Genomic DNA, 20,039 nt, shown 5'->3' on the forward strand with positions numbered 1-20,039 from the left:
GCAAAAGAAAAAAAACTACCCAGAAAGGAAACTCATATACAAGTAAGTTACATAACAAGAACCTTGACAGTGTTTGAGATAAAGAAAAGCATCAGAGCCACTTAAAGTGTCAGCTGGATATGTTTCTCATTGGAACATAGGAGCCCTTAAAAAGCACAAAGATGCAGTGGTTGCTCTTCAAGCTCGCAGTTACAGGATGGGTACTGCTAGGTACATTCTATACTTGGCTGTCACAACAGGCTAAGAACAAAGGGCAAGATAAACAGCAGAGGAAAGAAATGTAAGAGTAACTAACAAGGTTGTTATTCCAAATTGCTTCTTGCAACTAGATTTAATAATTCTAAATACCCCCAAAAGGAAGCTGTAGGCACCTCTGTCACCTTCTTCCACAAACTAGTGGGACAAGTGACCTCTCCACAAAGCCAGACCAAGATATGCAGTTTTTAGGTTTTTTTCTTTTCTGTTACTTCAAACAAGAGCAAACTCAAGATTGTCTTCTAATTAATCTGATCCTGCTAAAGTTTCTACCATGCCACTGATTCTGCTGAACATTTTAGCAGACTGTATTGAAATACTGACGCTGTGACAAGCATTCTGTAATGATGGTGGACAAGCTTTGTTCAACAGAGAGCAGAGACTTTATTCTAGACTTTCTTGTGGAAATACAGCAAATGGTTTATATGAATTTTGCTAAATGGTCTAAGACTGCAGGTACCTTTTTTTTTTAAGGGCCAAATTTACCCCCCCCCCCCAAGACAGTTAACTAATTGCAGAACTACAAAGCACTGACACATACAAACTGGAAACAAGATATAAGCACAGACTGGCATTAATGGAGAACTCTGACCTTCAGGCTGCAAGCTTCCTGTAACACTGCACAAATTACCTCTGTTGCTGCCAGCAACCAGATAATTGTCTTTGTTCTGTTCATTTCTATTTCCCAGTTAAATCAAATCTATCAAATGATGTTTGATACTACACCACTAGCGTAAACATCTAGACACTTGTATGGACACAATATACAGAAAGCAAAAAAGTGCAGCATAGTCCCTGAATTCAGATGGAAACACTCAGAAAATGGGAAGAAACTGAACATGAGCTATGAAGCTGTCCTGGTTTCAGCTGGGATAGAGTTAACTGTCTTCCCAGTAGCTGGTACGGTGCTATGTTTTGAGTTCAGTATGAGAAGAATGTTGATAACACTGATGTTTTCAGTTGTTGCTAAGTAATGTTTAGTCTAAAGTCAAGGATTTTTCAGCTTCTCATGCCCAGACAGCGAGAAAACTGGAGGGACACAAGAAGTTGGGACGGGACACAGCCAGGGCAGCTGATCCAAAGTGGCCAATGGGGTATTCCATACCATGTGACGTCACATCTAGTATATAAACTGGGGGGAGTGGGGGCAAGGGATCACTGCTCGGGGATTAACTGGGTGTCAATCAGCGGGTAGTGAGCAATTGCACTGTGTATCATTTGTGTATTCCAATTGTTTTATTATTACTGTTCTCATTTTATTAGTGTTATCATTATCATTATTAGTTTCTTTTTTTCTGCTCCATTAAACCGTTCTTATCTCAACCCACGGGTTTTACTACTTTTCCCTGATTTTCCTCCCCATCCCACTGGGTGGGGGAGTGAGCGAGTGGCTGCGTGGTGCTTATTTGCTGGCTGGGGTTAAACCACGACAGAAGCGTGGTGCAGTGAGCCCTGCAGACATTTGACCCGAGGACAGATTTTTACAGTATTTTTACAAAAGTTGAAATAAAAAAATCTAAATTCTACTTACTGCAAGTTGTTTGGGAAGACTTTCAGCAATACGACTGAGTAATGTCTTTGAAGGCTTCTCAGCACATAACAAAACAAGATTGACGTTTCGGTCTCCACGGAGTAGCAAACCTTTAGCCAAAACGCCTACCCGTAAAACTCCTTTCAAAGCTCTGTGAATTATAGTTAAAAATTGCATTTAAAATAATATAAAACCCTTAAAACTAATCCTGAAGATAGAAAAAAGAAATAAAATAGGAGTATTCCACATACTTTTGAGGCCATGGTGACATACTGTATCAAAATCCAAAAAGAAGAGAACCCCGGGAAGCACTGATAACAGTGTAAGGAGAAACTTCAGAAACAAATGATGAAATTCTTAAAAAGTAATTAAAAAAATACCTGTCTTTACTGCCATCTTTTTTGTCATCTCCCTCTTTGTTCTTGCTTTTCTCATGATCAGTCATGTTGTCAGAAACAAGTTTCAAAGCACGCTCAGTAATAGAAACAATTTTTTGGACTGCTTGAAGTTCCTCCTCAGTTGGATATATAGCAGCATGTTTGGTCATCACATAGCGGTCATCAGAGGAGTCAGGGCGGCGTAAAGGCTAAACGGATGAAAAAGCATACTTCTGAAATTTGGGTACACTTCCAAGATCACAAATGATAAGTGACCAAAAACCAAACATGGGGCTAAACAACAAAACATTCGAACCTCAAATCGCTGAAATGTAACAAAACGTGAACTAAAGTGTCCTTAACAAGTTACAGTGGTCACAACAAATCATGCCTGAAAAAACATGAAATGTATCAAAATTAAACAAATTATGAAATCCCAGGATCAGAAGCATCTCCACAACATAAATACCTGTTGTCTTTCTATCAACTGGGAAATACTTGTATATTGCTGCAAAATAAAATATCCATGATTGCTTTCATAGAATCACAGAAGAATTCAAATAGAAAGGGACCTCAGGAGGTCCTCTAGTCCAACCTCCTGTGCAACCCATGGCCAGCTATAAGACCACATCATGTTGCTTAGGGCTTTATCCAGTCGGTTCTTGAAAACTGCCAATGATGGAGGCTGCACAACCTCTGTGTGAAAAAAATTATTCCCTGTATTCAATCTGAACCTTTTTTGTCTCAGCTTAAGCTGGTTGTATCTCGCTCTCTCATGACTGTAAAGAGCCTGGCTCCATTGCCTTTATAATGGACAGGTATTAGAAGGCTATTATGTTCCACTGAAGCTCTCTCTTCTCCAGGCTGAGCAAGCCCAGATCCCTCAGTCTCTCCTCACAGGCCATGTGTTCCAGACCCCGACCATCCTCATAGCCCCACACTGAACCTACTGTGGTTTACAGTATCTTTCTTGTACTGGAAAGCCCAAAACTGAATGTAGTATTGCAGTTTGGGTCTAATGAAAGCTGATCACTTCCCTTCATCTACTGATTATGCTCCTGTTAATATAACCCAGGATGCTGTTGGCCTTCATTGCTGCCAGGGCACACTGTTGACTCATGTTCGGCTTGCTATCTGCCAAGATCCCCATATCCTTTCAGCAGGGCTGCTGCCCAACCTGTCACTCTCCAGCCTGTATCAGTACAAGGGGTTATTCCTTCCCAAGTGCAGCATTAGGCATTTGTCCTTGCAGAATTCCATAAAGTTCCTGTTGGTCCATTCCTCCAGTCTGCCTACATCCCTCTGGATGGCAGCCCTGCCCTCAAAGGTTATCAGCTATTCTCCCCACCCTAAACTGATTCAGTTTCATGCCAGCTGCAAACCTTATGAGTGTGCACTCACTCCACCACCTTTCAGATCATTGATAAGGTGCTAAAGAGACAAATCCCAGGATAAACCCACCTGGTACTGCACTTGTTACTGACCTCCAGGTGGAGTATGACCCACAACTAACCATTACCCTCTGCGACTGACAATCCAACCACTTTTTATCCATACATTCGTCCACAATTAGATAAATAATGTTGTATAATGCAATTAAATAAAATAAAAAATAGTACACAAATCCAGAGTGACTTCTATTTCAGAAGAAACAATATTTGTCTTTAAGGCATCGTTTTCTCATTTCAGTGGACTTATTTTGGAAGACAGGTCCATCTACACAGTATCATTAGCATACAATTTCTTCTTCACTTTTCCAAATCCTTTATTAAGAAACACTGGAAACAACTGAAGTAGCACTAATTTATAGTTCTTAACTGTGCCTCCTGGTAAGTAAGTATGATTTAATTTTTTTTCTCAAGTTAAGAAACTCACAGCTGGTCCTTGGGGCTGAGGAGGCATTCCTGGTCTAACTCCCAGTAAGCCTAGAGGTCCTGGAGGACCATGAGGATATCCTCCATCTGGTATTCTGCGACGGTCATCCCAGTGATGCTGCTCTTCCTCCATTCTCCTCCAGTACATGTCCTCTTCATATCGCCTGAAATGCATGAATCAAAGTGTTCTCTTTATATGGCAGACAATACTTGCAACCATTCTAAATAAATTCTTGTATGTCTGCATTCCTCAGAGGGGTTGAACACTAACAAACGAAAACCCCAGAAGGATAACAACAACTTAATTTAGAACAAGACAGTACAGAGTTCCCCCAAAAAGTATTCAAAATAAGTAACTACAGAAGCAGTGTTAGTTTTAGATAACCTGACTGCAGCTTTGTCTCATTCACTGATAAAACAGAATGCATTACCTCATTTCCATCCTCCAGCGTTCTTCCTCTTCTCGCCTTCTCCAGTATTCTTCTTTCTGCATCTGTTTCCTCATCTTCTCTTCTTGAATTTTTCTTGCTCGAATACTGGGCTTTACTTCTACTTGTAAGTCTGGGTTTACTTTTTTCTAGTTCAGAAAAATAATGAATGAAATGTTGCTTTTCCTCTTCTCATCTCAAGGTTACAGTGTTCCTCTGACATATTTAACACACACTACTGGTCTACAATAAAATCAAGGGGAGTAAAATGCAGTTTTAGAACTGCATTGAATGAGTAGTTGAAGAAGAAAAATCTGTGTCCAGTATTTTAAAGGAAAGAAATAGCAACATATTACAAATAGCATGAATTCCCTCTTCACTTATATGAGAACAAAGCAATTTAAGATTAAAATGTTACATGAAATACTAAGTAATTTACTATTCATTCTGCAGCAGGATGACTACGCTATAGCCTGAAAAAACATTTCATCTTAACTACAGTGTGCTTCCTGATGCTCTGTTCCTGAAGGGTCCCTCATAAAGGGGCATAACCATGAGTTCCTGAGTAAAATTTTCTGGCAATTTTTTTTCTTCTTTCATCCCTTTCATGATTATGCAGGTCCATTGTATCTCTTGTGACCACAGTAGATTCCTCCAATATAATCTTGTAATAATCAAAATGCACACCATATGTCAGTACAGGTGTCTCTCCATTCATGACTAAAAAATCTGCAACACTTGCTTCTCAGATGTCTCCACAAAGGGTTTATGTGGTTTATCCTGCCAAAAACATTGAGCACTACTATTTTACGCTATTTAAAATTCATGGTAAGCAACATAAAGAACCTACTGTTGCTTGTATACCTTGTACCATACTTCAGTGTTGCCTGAAAGCAATGTTCAAAATGTTTAAAAAAACCCAAACCAAAATAGTTTCAGTCTGCATTACTTCTTTAACGACTATACTCCCTAAGAAATATATTTCTCCACCTTTTTTAATATGTTGTTTACTTAGAGTACCTACTTCTGTCTAGTCTTTAAATGTAAATACGTGTAATCAGTCAGCTGACATCTGGAGGATTTTCAGATAGAAGCATTAGCATTTCTACCAACCTTATACTGAAGTCTGTGCCGCCTCCCTTTTAAGTGCATCTCCTTGGCATTAGGATCATTAAAACTGCATTCACAAAGTTTACAGTGAAAGCGGATCACCTTTCCTTCATCATTTCTTACCTGGAAAATAAAGTTATAACACATTTGGCTTTTTTTTTAAATAAAAACAAAATGGATGTAAAAATTAATCTAATCAGTGACACTGGATAATGTCTACCTCTGTGTCAAAACATGCTAAAAAGTTCACACAATAACTGAAAGAAGGCAAAGCAGAAATTTAAATTCTGACAGACACACCGTTGTGCTTGGTAATGAACAAAGACCAAAGTTATTCCGTTCTAAAGAGTACACAGATTTAACCTTGAGCATGAACATACTGAGTTGAATAATTACAAACCTGCAAATCATGAAAAATTTACATAAGACTTCATCCACATATCTCATGCCACCCATGTGAAGAATGTCCCAGTGAGCATAAAAGAAACATGTACAATACAGAAATGTAAACATATGCACAATCCTTTGCAGGTTTAATGCCTTGTCATTCTTATCTTCAAGGAGGACCCAGGGAACTACAGGTCAGCCAGCCTCACCTCAGTCCCTGGGAAGATGATGGAGCAGCTAATCCTGGAAACCATTTCCAGGCATGTTAAAGGCAAGAAAATCACAAGGAGTAGTCAGCATGGCTTCACCAAGGGGAAGTCATGCTTGATAACTTGATAAACTTCTGTGATGAGATGACCGGCCTGACAGATGAGGGAAGAGACGTTGATATTGTCTACCTAGACTTCAGTAAGGCCTCTGACACAGTCTCACCATAATATCCTTATACACAAGCTGTTGATGTATGACCTGGATAAGCATACAGTGAGGTGGATTGAAAACTGGCTGAATGGCCAGGCCCAGAGGATGGTGATCAGTAGAATGAAGCCGAGTTGGAGGCTAGTAACTAGCAGTGTACCCCAGGGGTCAATACTGGGTTGAGTCCTGTTTAACATTGTTGTTAATGATCTGGATGATGGGGCAGAGTGTACGCTCAGCAAGTTTGGTCATGACACAAAACTGGGAGGAGTGGCTCATACACCACAGGGTTGCGCTGTCATCCAGAGGGACCTCAACAGGCTGGAGAAACGGGCTGACAGAAATCTCATAAAGTTCGGCAAAGGGAAGTGCAAAGTTCTGTACGCAGGAAGGAACAACCCCTTGTACCAATATATGCTGGGGTCACCCAGCTGGAAAGCAGGTTGGCAGAAAAGGACCTGGGGTTCCTGGCGGACACCAAGTTGAACATGAGCCAGCAACGTGCCCTTGTAGTAAAGAAGGTGACTGGCATCCTGGGCTGCATTAGGCAAAGTATTGCCAGCAGGTCGAGGGAGGTGATCCTTCCTGTCTAACTCAGCAACTGGTGAGGCCACACCTTGACACACTGTGTGCAGTTCTGGCCTCCCAGTGCAAGAGAGACATGGACATTTTAATGTATATAAATACCTGAAGGCAGGGTGCCAAGAGGACAGAGGTAAGTGGTACCCAGTGACAGGACCAGAGGCAAGGGACACAAACCGAAACACAAGAGGTTCCCTCTGCACACCAGAAAACACTTTTTTTACTGTGAGGGTGACTAAGCACTGGCATATGTTGCCCAGGGAATCAAATCAAATCACTAAGTTTGGAAAAGACCTCTAAGATCATCAAGTCCAACGGTCAACCCAGCACCACCATGCCCACTAAACTATGTTCTGAAGTGCCATGTCTACGTGCTTTTTGAATACCTCCAGGGATGGTGACTCCACCACTTCTCTGGGCAGCCTGGTCCAATGCCTGACAACCCCTTCAGTAAAGAAATTTTTCCTAATATCCAATCTAAACCTCCCCTGGCGCAACTTGAGGCCATTTCCTCTCATCCTATCTCCAGCCACCTGACAGAAGAGACCAGCACCCACCTCACTACAGCCTCCTTTCAGACAGTTGTAGAGAGCGATAAGGTCTCCCCTCAGCCTCCTCTTCTCCAGACTAAACAACCCCAGTTCCCTCAGCCGCTCCTCATAAGACTTGTGCTCCAGGCCCCTCACCAGCTTGGTTGCCCTTCTCTGGACACGCTCCAGCACCTCCATGTCTTTCCTGCAGCGAGGGGCCCAAAACGGAACAGAGTACTCAAGGTGCAGCCTCATTAGTGCTGAGTACAGGGGAACAATCACCTCCCTGCTCCTGCTGGCCACACTATTTCTGATACAGGCCAGGATGCCGTTGGCCTTCTTGGCCACCTGGGCACACTGCTGGCTCATATTCAGCCGGCTGTCAACCAGCACCCCCAGGTCTTTCTCTGCCAGGCAGCTTCCCAGCCACTCTTCCCCAAGCCCGTAGCACTGCATGGGGTTGTTGTGACCCAAGGGCAGGACCCGGCACTTGGCCTTGTTGAACCTCATACAATTGGCCTTGGCCCATCGATCCAGCCTGTCCAGATCCCTCTGTAGAGCCTTCCTACCCTCGAGCAGATCAACCCTCCCTCCCAACTTGGTGTCATCTGCAAACTTACTCACGGTGCACTCGATTCCCTTGTCCAGATGATTGATAAAGATATTAAAGAGAAGTGGCCCCAAAACTGAGCCCTGGGAACACCACTTGTGACTGGCCACCAACTGGATTTAACTCCATTCACTGCAACCCTCTGGGCTCAACCATCCAGCCAGTTTTTTACCAGTGAAGAGTACACCTGTCTAAGCCATGAGCCACCAGATTCTCAAGGAGTATGCTGTGAGAGACAGTGTCAAAGGCCTTATTAAAGTCCAGGTAGACAACATCCACAGCCTTTCCCTCATCCACTAGGCAGGTCACCTGGTCATAGAAGGCAGTTGCGGAGTCTCCATCCTTGGAGATAGTCAAAAGCTGTCTGGACACCATCCTGGGTGACTGGCTGTAGGTGGCCCTGCTTGAGCAGAGGGGTTGAACCAGATGACATCCAGAGGTCCCTTCCAACCTTAACCGCTCGGTGATTCTGTTTCATGTTGAACACATTTTCACTAAAATAGTAAAAAATAATACACATTTTCATATCAATACCTCCTCCACATAGTCATGGCCCACTGGCTGGACATCACTTTGCAAGGCAGCAAGAGTTGTGGGAGTCACTGGTTCAGCTGCTGTGTCTGGTTTTACTTCCTGTGTTTGTACTGTAGCAGCAGGCGTTGTTTTAACACTTTCAGCTGATTTCATTTCTTCCAGTTTACTTCCTGTTGTCTGAAGCTTATTGCCACCTACAAATTAAAAAAGTTAAATCATTAACTTCATAAAATGAGGATGTGATTACACATGATGTGCAAACTGAAGACTTTATTTGCAAATGCGCTGGCCAAAGCATTATCAGTCTTTTAAAATTAGTTAAAACTTAAACATATTTTAAATACAATTAAAGATTTTTAAAACTAAGTTTAACAACATTCAAGTTATTTAAACAGTTTTTTATTTTAGCAAGAAGAACTTTTGCTTTATGTAATTGCAATTTTCATTATTCATTTTCACGCTTTTTCAAAAGAGGACTGAATGGGAACAACTCAGCTAATCTATTTTAATAATCTTTTTTTTGTCATCAGGTAATTTTTTTTTTTAAATGGATCCCAAAAAGTACGTCAAACCTTATAATGTTTGTACTAACAAAGGTAGTGTACTCTCAGTGTTCCAACTGCATAGGTCTTTCCTTAAAGAGCAGGAAAGCTTATTGTTGAACAGCTGCTTCCCAACTCTGAATGTCTGTCATGCTCATTTCAAAAGTTTCCACTGTTGGATTTTCACTGTTACAAGGATGTTTCAGTTGCCCAGTTATCAACTGTGAACCTACTGCAGGTTGCCTTAACAGCCCAGGATGTAAACTGAAATTAGGACTAACTGAACTATAAACTGCAATACTCCAGCAGCTACTACAGAAGAAATCAAAGGTGGGAGGCTTCTTATGAAGGTGAAAAAAGCCTCCAAGAGAGGTCAAGTGGAGACAACCGGGCAGAAAACACCGTAAATTCTGAAACAAAACCTTATATACATTCTTATTTTCACCTATCAGTAATTTTTTTAAACACAACAGAGTTACTCATGCATAAAGTTAACTAAATACATTTGTATTTGCTGCACTAAGTCTTAAAAAAATTATAGAATAGGTTAGGTTTCAAAATAAAGACTGACTTCTGTACTTGCCAACAAAGTTTATTTTCGGTGTAGATATTTTCTTTACAGCTATATTAGCAGCGGTTGAAGATGTTTTGTTGTTGGACGCAGTGTTAAGTGGTGTGTTTGCCGTGGGAGTAAGAATTTTCACTGCAGAGGATGCAACAGAGGAGTTCACAGTACTGCTGCTAGTTGCTATATTTGAAGCAGAGGCAGTTGGTTTGGAAGCAGATGTGGATGTTGAGGAAGTAGCTTGGGTAACCACATTTGGTTCAGTTGAAGGAATGGGTTTGCCAAGTTTTGTGTGCAACTTTACCACCTGTAAAATGAAGAGAAATTCCTAATATGATCTTCCCTGGGATAACTATAAAAAATAAATATAACTAAAAAAATTAATATAACTAAAAAGTTAGCTATTATTTCTTTACAAAAAGTGATCTTGGCAAAAAAAAAAAAAAAAAAGAAAAAAAGGACAGGTAAAAGCTCTTGTCATCTCTAACAAAGAAATAGTTAATTGTTATCTCACATTGCTTATTTCCATTAGAAATTCAGACGTTTACTCCAAAAGCTGTATAGATGAGAACAGAAAGCCAATAAACTCACAAGCCAGTACAACTCAAGGAAACATTTCGCTCCAGCTGTTTCAGTGTGACTTTTTTGTTGCCTGGTTGCTTTTTACTCTCCCTCCAGAAGTGTAGTACATTGAACTATTTTGGTTACAAACAACACTTGTAAATAAGAGTTATTTAATTCAGATTCAACAACACTGTCTCTTTTTGTCACTACATGCGAGAGATGTATTTCAGAGCTCTTTAGTATCTCATGGAAAGTAAAGAGATACATGCTTATTCTGAGAAGTGATAAGCAGAGGCCTTTCCAGAACATGCTTGAGATAGAATAATGACTTGACTGCTGACCATCACCTGAAAAAGCAATACATGTAGTCCATGAGAACAAAACATGCAAGATCAAAACTAATGACTGGGTTTTGAAAACAGCAGGGGAAAAAAAACCCAGTCTGCAAGACTTGCTTTTAATGCAATCACATGTACACAATCATGATATGCATACAACTGTGTACAGACTCTTTAGGTTTTTGTTCTTATTAAGTATGTTCCCCATTTAAGTTCAAGCAACTCTTCAAAATTATTTTTTTCCAGTAAAATGCACAATATCCTTTAGTGTACCACAGACATAAGTAAAGTCCTTTGAGATTTCATTTTTACACTGATGTCAACCTAAATTAAAAGTGGTTAGCAACTATCTATGAAGAAGAGAAAGCTACATGCAAATATTTAAGGATAATATATACTATACTCCATATACCTATGGAGTTACTGGGCACAACCCAAAAATGTAATGGCTTAACTTATTAATGAAAGGAAGAACACTAGGCAAGTCTATCTAAACCATCATTTTTGCTCTTGAGGGAAAATTGTTTTAAATCTGCTATGACATTTATTTTTTTTCACAGGAACAATGTTACTGAGGCCACTTTGTACAGTGTTCTGAGATGCAAAGAGCTATAAAAGCTGAATATTAATACTGTGTTTTTAGTGACACTGATCTTTCCAGAGTTATGAAGAAAATCTGTAATATCTAAACACACAGTCTACAATGCCATTGCATTTACTATTGTATGGCCAAATTTAACAGACAGGTCACAGGTGTTCACACTGCAGCCCAGTATTTATTCCAGAATGCCCACCGAACTGCACCCAAACAGCAGGGAAAACATCCTTACCAGAAGTCTTCCAAACATACTCATTATAAAGTCTACTACAGGACATTGTTCCTTGCTCCCATATGCCAATTTTCTTTGCAAGAAATACCAAGGAGGTATACATAATAGTCCTGTCCCTTGGCACTGACTCAGCTTACAGTGTTTCAAAGTGCACCGAAAGCTTCACAGCATCAGAAGAATAAGACGAATGTCAAGAAAAGTCTTGAAAAGAGTTAGGGGACACGAGCATGCTACCACATGTCCTCATTGACTCTTTTCCCCATCTTACTCTACATCTTCTTCCTACAATTTACATACTTTCCCCAATACATCCTCTTCTCATTGATGCCATGGCAACATTTTTCTCCCTTTCTCCCAACAAGGCCTTTCTAATAGTGAGCTTAAAGGTAAGTGTGAAACAAAAAGCAAAATGAAACATCTTTAAACAAAATAATCCAGATTATATTGTTTCTGTGTATTTTCTCCTCTCTAAGATGGGAAAAAAATGATGGGAAGAAATATATGACTGACTTGTATAATAAGAACAAGAGGAAACTCTTACTTTCTGATGCTTGGCTCCACGGATGTGGGCAGCATAAGCATCTGCCCCTGTACAAGACACATCACAAAGCTCACAGCGCAACTGATTCTGAGTTCCACGAGCAGAAGTGCTGCTGTTATTGGTGTTCTGGGAAGCTTTTAGTGCTGCTTCTTTCTTCTTGTGCTTCTGGCCTTCTAAGTGTTCTTTATAAGTCTGTTTAAATAAACAATACACACAGAATAAGTTGTCTTTGTACTGCTTGTTCATCGTTCATGTGAATACATGTAATATAGAACATAGCATAAAACACATGCTTTGTGTAAGAAACACTTCTTACATTGAACATTTCTTCCATGTGACATGCTCTAAGGCATTAGCAGGCCACTTCTAAGACCAAGAAATTCTATTCTTCACCACCAGGATTCCACTTTTAGGTAATACAATATGGGCTTTTCTCCTCTAGCTTCTCACTTCCTCAAGCAAGTACTGATCAACAGATATTACCACTGAAAACTTGGTACGATCAGAAAATTGCAGTTTCCTGCACTGCATTCAGTTATTCTTGACTTTGATTTTTCCTCAAACTACAAGACCACAGTGATCACGTGTACCCAAAGAACTAAAAAAAACAATTCAGAAGAAGGCAGTGCATAAATAAAGATGTGCTGAAAATGAAATGCCGAAGTTGGCATTTGTTCTATACCAACACTGGCAATCTAGAGAGCAGACAGGGTGGGAAATAATGACAAGTTCACCTAAACAGTAAGAACTGTTTAGCCAGACACACACGTGAAACAGTCTGCATGAATGTGTATCTATTTTCCATGCACTTGTACCCATTGTGAAACTAAACTGGGATGCTGGAATACAATGAAGAATAAACATTCAGGCCTACCATTCACAAAATGTATGTAACTCCATAGTATTGAAAAAAGTATTTTCTAAGAAGTTTGCTATGATAAAAAAGCAAATCAAACTCAAGATTTAGAATATTTCTGAAGTCCAAAGCACAGCTGAAGCTTCTCTGCACAAGCTCAGGGGATGTCTCTTTTTGTCTGCTCATAGGAACTCTTTCTATGATAGTGCACATTTTCATTTAATTATTCCTTTAGTAGAAGTACAGAATCAGGTCTTTAAAAATGAACAAATATTCTTAAAGGGGTAAGTTTTTTAGCTGAAGAAATTATGACTAAAGTGTATAGCATAATATTACATAATACAGATACCTGTGGTCCAGCACAGCTGATCTTACAAACATCACAGTAGTGGATCTGGGGTGGTTTGGGAGGTTGTTTTGGTTTCAGTTGCTTATTTTGGAATGGTGCCTTTTTAGTAAAGGTGGTCCCTGTCCAAGCAGCTGTTGCAGCAGCAGCAGCAGCTGCTGCCGCTGCCTGTTTCTGTTGCTGCTGCTGCTGCTGGTAATAGGACGATGCAGCTGAATACACTGCGGCTTCATAGCCGGAATAAGAGGTACCTCAAAGATCAAAATAAAATAAATGTTACATCACTGTACATCATGTATCAATTACATAATACACTAATTAAAAACATGTTGCATAACAGAGTTGGGGGGCAGGACAGGATATAAACAATTTATTGAGATCTTCTTAGGCAGTCTGAATTTTTCTTGATGTTTCACAGTACACAAATACATAGCTACCAATTGTATGAGGAATATATCTGACTTTAGACACATCTTTGCAGACACACAGTTATGTTAGATAAATCAAAGCATCCCTAAAGAGTATGTGAAATTTCCCGGTACATCTGGTATGACCAAGTATGATGTAACAAGAATTTTAATAATAGATTTATCAAAGGCCACATGAAGTAAGCAGTCTTCTAGGACCAGATTTGCTGTTCCAAGTTTCCAAATGGCAAAGAGGACAGACATCATGCAGAGAAAGGGGAAAAAAACATGAAGATAGAAGACAGAATTGCTAGGGCAATTACATTCTGTTTCACTGATTTAAGCTGGTTCAGTGCAGACAAGCTGCTTGCCTGCTAAGACCTGGCTATGCAGTCCTTGATTTCTAGTATCAAAGTTGAATAAATCAAGGAAACTGGGCTTTCATACCTTTAAGCCAGTTTTCCCATAAACTTTCTACATCTACTGGTTCAACTATTTTAATCCTCTAACCAGGCTCTGTCTCAAGCAAGTCTTAAAAACCCCTTTTTAAACAGAAAACAAAACAAAACAAAAAGTTCCAAGGTAGCTATAATATGCCAGTTGATTACCATCTGGCCATAAGTTAACATCTTTTAATCTTTAACTACTTTATAGATTTCTAATTTTTGAAGGAAAGTCTTTTTTTTCAGCACCTGTTCTCCTCCCCTTTTGGGTCAAGACAGCCCAGACTTGCAAGATTTATATTGGACTGCTCCTCCCTGTCTCTGTAACTGCCGTTTGATGGCAGCATGCTCCCTTCCAATTTGCCTGGGTAATATTTGTGTGGATGTGTTTCCTTATTTTTCCTACTGCCCATCTTTTCTCTCCAAACCTTACAGTAAGTCACAAAACTCTGTGCATTTAGCAATGCCAATGCTTTGAATATTCTCACAGGTAACAAAACAGGCACATACAAACATCAAACATGTTCTCAATATATAGCAAACTATTTTGCCATTATAAAGATTTAACTGGTTGATACTTCTCAGTAGACTATGATGTAATTCAACATGAACTGCTAGAATTGTATTTAAAGCCTCTCCTGTAGCAACTGCAAAGATCCCAGCAACATAATATGCAAAATTCTTACCAGAGTAAGTAACTGCTGTTGTACTGTACGTTGCACTTTGAGTATAGGATGGAACAACAGTAGCTGCAGCCGCTACTGGCTGCACAGTAGAGGACACCGGATATATAGAAAACGTAGTTGTTGCTGGACTTGGTGTTGCAGGTTTTATAGCTGTCACTTGTCGTGTTTGCTGGGCTTGGGTATACTGAGTTGCCCCTTGGCTATATCCTGCTTTCGGAGCTGATTAGGATAGAAAATAAAAGTGTACACTGATATACTTCAGTTGAATGAAATGCAAAACATGTTAAGGGATACTTAATTATATGCTGGGGAATAAACACCTAACAGGTGGGTTTTGTTTCGGTTTTTTTTGATTGGTTTTGGGTTTTTGTGTTGTGGTGTTTGGTTTTTTTTTTAGAGTCGTGTTTATGCATTGTGTACCATGTATCACACAACTGTTTAATCATGTCACAGCTCACACTAGGAAGCCTCAGATCTATTCATTTATTTTTAATTGTGCTGCCATGTTTTTAAACAACCTTCTCATTCAATGGTTTTAATAAGATTACACTAAACCTAAGTACACCTAAACTTTCCTATTATTTCTAATTAAAATAAAAAGAAGTAAATAAGATTTACGCTTTGTAGCAATCATGATACCAATAATTAAACAATTACATGTATTAAGCAACTAAAGAATTAAGAAAGAGTCTTTCTAACAAAGTTACCATCTGAACCCACCATTGACTATTTGAACCTACTTCAGCAAGGTTTCTAGACAAATCAACAAGAAGTTTGTCTAGAAGTGTGTTTTGAGTGTATTTAATAATCCAAACCTCAGAGATAGCTACTTATGGCAATGTCACATAATGAAGTTCTAGGTGCAGCAAATTTTTCTACACATTGACAGAGATCACAGGACAAAACTATAAAACAAAAAAAATCTGGATAATGTAAAATATTAAAAAGATATTTTTAAGGTACTAAAGTACTACACAGATTGTGTGTATTGACAGGAGTTTGAATCATGCCACCCACCTGTCTGATAGTACGACTCAGCTACTGAAGGTTGAGGCTGGGCAGCAGCAGCCACAGCCGCCGCAGTCGCTGTTGGCTGTTGATAGTATTGTTTGCTGTCATAAGCTACAGCTGGGGCAGTAGATCGAACATAAGAATAGGAATCCTAAAAATTCAAAAAAGAAAAACCAGCAAATTTCTCCTTTAAGTATATATCTGGAGTAATAAAAGTCATTAGCAGAGTCAAAGAAGCATTGTATTTTCTTCTGGTCTACTGAAGTAGATTTAAAAAAAACATTCACAGATACAGTATATACAAATAAACACATTAAGGAAATTAAATTTATGTTTACAGACACTTCAGGCCTGAAAACAACCCTGATGGTCTTTTTCAGACTTAACACAGGAATTAACCTCATGCTAGTAAATCACTTTCCCCATCAAATTATTTTGGCTACTGAAAAGCAAATAATCTCACTAGTTTTTCATAATGACTGTGTCAGATTACATTTCTGTAAAATACAAAGTGAAAAACCACCACAGATCTCCACAAAATGTGCACTTCTACAAACCACAATAAATTCACAAGTTTATGAACATGACCATTTATTGGCTTTAAAAATCCCATCATTAACAACACTTCTCTTGATTATATTTTTTAGAGTATGAAAGTGACATTTTTAAAGCCTTCTTTACTTTTTGGTGTATCAACTAGTCCATTAGGGAGCCATATGCAGTCTATAATGGCAAGACAAGTAGCCCATCCAAGACCTCTAGAACTCAGGAGGTGGCTAGTAAGCTTAGAAGGGGAGGCCCTGGAACCCATTATATGTATGTACATATATTTTCTTATCCTCACCATAATTATGGTAAAGAGTAAAAATTTCATCAACTGAGGGGTAGCAAAGCATGAACTACTATAGCTGAAAGGTATCAAAGTATAAAAATTCTTTTTATTTCCCAGAAATACAAAAATAAAATCTCCTTTACATCCAACCTGTATAAACCGGAATTATTTTTATTTAGTTTAGAGGACTCTCTTTTTCTGTCCAAATGAATCTAATAACTAACCTTGCAATTATGAGTACATGTGCTATTGGAAAGCCTCCTACATTATGATTCATTACCATATGTAACAAATTATAAGAGCTATACAAAAGAATTGAGAACATGCAGCAATAGTATAGTCCTTTTAAACAAAACAAAATACTTATTAGAATCTAGATACTGCCTTGGTAAGTTTAGGACTAAAAAGTTAAAAAATTATTACAAAAGACATACTATTTCAACACCCAAGATGAAAACAGACAAACAGTTCCCTTTTGGGGAAGCCTGTAGCCACACAAGGTTAGGCAGTGATCTCACGAAGGGTACTGCAAAACTACCCAAAGGATAGTTCCTCTCCTAGGGCAATCTTCTATCCTTATGTATTGGGTTTGTGTCACAAGGTTTTGGTAGCTGGGCGGTTACAGGGGTGGCTTCTGTGGAGAAGCTGCTAGAAGCTTCCCCTGTGTCTGATAAAGCCAATGACAGCTGGCTCCAAGACAGACCTGCCGCTGGCCAAGGCTGAGCCCATCAGCAATAGTGGTAGCACCTCTGTGATAAAGTATCTAAGAAGTAAAAAAAGTTGCTGGGAGAGGAGTGAGAACATGTAAGAGAAACAACCCTGCAGACACCAAGGTCAGTGAATGAGAGGGAGGAGGTGCTCCAGGCGCTGGAGCAGAGATTCCCCTGCAGCCCGTGGGGAAGACCGTGGTGAGGCAGGCTGTCCCTCTGCAGCCCAGGGAGGTCCACAGTGGAGCAAATATCCACCTGCAGCCTGTGGAGGACCCCATGCCAGAGCAGGAGGATGTACCCTAAGGAGGCTGTGACCCTGTGGGAAACCCACACTGGAGCAGGCTCCTGGCAGGACCTGGGACCCCATGGAGAGAGAAGCCCACACTGGAGCAGGTTTTCTGGCAGGACTTGTGACCCCATGGGGGGACCCACGCTGGAGCAGTCTGTGCCTGAAGGACTGCAGCCCATGGAAGGGACCCACACTGGAGCAGTTCGTGAAGAACTGCAGCCTGTGGGAAGGACTCACACTGAAGTTCGTAGACAACTGTCTCCCCTGCGAGGGACCCCATGCTGGAGCACGGGAAGAGTGTGAGGAGTCCTGCCCCTGAAGATGAAGGAGTGGCAGAGACAACATGTGATGAACTGATTGTAAACCCCATTCCCCATCCCCCTGCTGCTGAGGGGGTCTAGGCAGAGAATCCTGGAGTGAAGCTGTGCCCAGGAAGAAAGGAGGGGTGGGGGGAAGGTGTGTTAAGATTTGGTTTTATTTCTTATTACCCTACTCTGGTTTTATTGGCAATAAATTAATTTTCCCCAAGTCGAGTCTGTTTTGCCCGTGACAGTAATTGGTTGAGTGATCTCCCCGTCCTTATCTTGACCCACAGGCCTTTCATTACATTTTCTCTCCCCTGTCCAGCTGAGGGGGGAGTGATAGAGCGGCTTTGGTGGGCACTTGGCCTCCAGCCAGGGTCAACCCACCACACCTTATATGTTTGGTACTAGAACTCCTGTGGCACCCAGGAATCTGGCAAGGGAAGTATTTCTACCTCCACTGAAAATTTTTACTAGAACAGTTTTTTCAACTACATCAGTTCCAAGACCAAGTTTACTGCACACCACTCGAACATTTAAGCTAGCTGAAGCAAGACAGTACTACTCTTTTCAGCAGTAGTTTCACAAAATCACTTGGAGGTAAACATCAGTTCATTGCTTATTGTGTTAATGTCTGTATCTTAGCTCCTGCAGTACAACAGTAGTGCTGATATTCCTCCATATGGGCCATATGAGACTGCAGTCACTTCACATTCTATTGGTTTTCACTACTAAGTAATCTGAGTTGTACTCAAACTGTGCTTCACAGAAAAAAAAAAAAATCATCACATTCTGTTATTTTCCTGGTTTCAGCTGGAATAAAGTTAATTTTCTTACTAGTAACTGGTATAGTGCTGTGTTTTGGATTTAGGATGAGAATAATGTTGGTAACACACTGAAGTTTTAGTTGTTGCTAAGCACCGTTTACACCAAGTCAAGGACTTTTCAGCCTCTCATACTGCCCTGCCAGCAGAGGCTGGGAGTACACAAGAAGCTGGGAGGGGATTGGTTAGGCACCCATCAGTGGGTGGTGAGCAACTGTATTGTGCATCACTTGTTTTGTATATTCTCTCATTATTATTCCCCCTCCCACACTCCTTTTCTGTCCTATTAACACTAGTTTTACTTTTTTTTTTCCGATTGTCTCCCTCATCCCACTGGGGCAGGGGGAGTGATAGAGCCACTGCATGGTGCTTAGGTGCCGGCTGGGGTTAAACCACAACACTTAACCAAACAGGCTTCTTCCTTTTAACATATCATTTAAAAATCATACAACAGAAGTAATTTTTTTTTTGAACCCACCTGGTAATTCTGCGTAGTGACAGGAGGTGGTGGTGGTGGAGCTTCTTGTTGCCTCTGCGTATAACCATAATCTGTAGCTGTGTGCGCTGTAGGATAGCCTCCATACGCAGCAGCTGTTGCAGCAGCTGCAACAGCTACTGGAGCAGGCCTGGCTACTGCAACTGTAGCTGCTGCTGGAGCATAGGCTGCAGTAACTGTGTGCGCAGCAACTGGTGCTTGGTGGACAGTGTAGCTAGCAACTGTAGTTGGATGGGAATAGGCTACACCCGAAGCTGGCTGCTGGCTATATTTAAAAAAGACAGTAAGCAAATAATTAGGTTAATCCAACATACTAAGCTAATGCCTACACATTTCAAAATCCCAGATTTGATTAACACTTGTCTGTTCTACAAACCGATCTGGAGCAGCTATCTATACATGCATACACTTTAATGGCTTTTATTACCTCTCTTCCACCCCCATTTAAAAGGCTGTATCATTTTGAAGTTTCTGTGGATGCACACATATCATGCAGGTGATGACCTTCTCAGCAAGTGGGGCATTTGTGCTGGGGTTTTTTTTCAAGCAGACGAGCACAAGTCTTTCATTCAAAATAATACAGAAGTTTTAAACTGTTATCTTTTCATGACCAACAAGTTTTTAAATGCTTTAGCAGTTCTTCCATAAAACTGACATACTTGTCAAATTAAGAAAAATACTACTTTTCTGTGAGACCTCATTACTAACCTGCACTTGCATGAAGTTTTTCAATAACATTAAAGGAATGACATTTTAAAGACTTCCTTGAAAATTAACTCAGAACTCTTACATTTAAGGCAGAGACACTTTAAATACACACCT

At 40.2% G+C, this 20,039-nt stretch overlaps 1 protein-coding gene across 5 annotated transcripts in view; it reads right to left on the reverse strand.

The window, feature by feature from the left end:
* The window catches only part of ZFR (zinc finger RNA binding protein), a 48,200-nt gene that overhangs the window by 12,734 nt on the left and 15,427 nt on the right, over positions 1–20,039 (reverse strand). For 3 of the 5 annotated variants that reach the window (XM_010563971.1, XM_010563969.1, XM_010563974.1), the window contains 12 exons: positions 19,200–19,482; positions 15,771–15,915; positions 14,754–14,972; positions 13,221–13,468; positions 12,016–12,207; positions 9,749–10,049; positions 8,636–8,829; positions 5,579–5,698; positions 4,469–4,614; positions 4,039–4,201; positions 2,167–2,372; positions 1,787–1,937 (listed from right to left, as the gene is read on the reverse strand). In XM_010563971.1, coding sequence (XP_010562273.1) covers positions 1,787–1,937; positions 2,167–2,372; positions 4,039–4,201; positions 4,469–4,614; positions 5,579–5,698; positions 8,636–8,829; positions 9,749–10,049; positions 12,016–12,207; positions 13,221–13,468; positions 14,754–14,972; positions 15,771–15,915; positions 19,200–19,482 — 2,368 coding nt within the window. The remainder of the gene's footprint in view (positions 1–1,786; positions 1,938–2,166; positions 2,373–4,038; positions 4,202–4,468; positions 4,615–5,578; positions 5,699–8,635; positions 8,830–9,748; positions 10,050–12,015; positions 12,208–13,220; positions 13,469–14,753; positions 14,973–15,770; positions 15,916–19,199; positions 19,483–20,039) is intronic. The other 2 variants (XM_010563970.1, XM_010563972.1) reach the window with 2 other exon arrangements.

The sequence above is a fragment of the Haliaeetus leucocephalus genome, unplaced genomic scaffold, assembly GCF_000737465.1.
Source record: "Haliaeetus leucocephalus isolate CR32 unplaced genomic scaffold, Haliaeetus_leucocephalus-4.0 Scaffold174, whole genome shotgun sequence".
NCBI classification, from domain to species: domain Eukaryota; kingdom Metazoa; phylum Chordata; class Aves; order Accipitriformes; family Accipitridae; genus Haliaeetus; species Haliaeetus leucocephalus.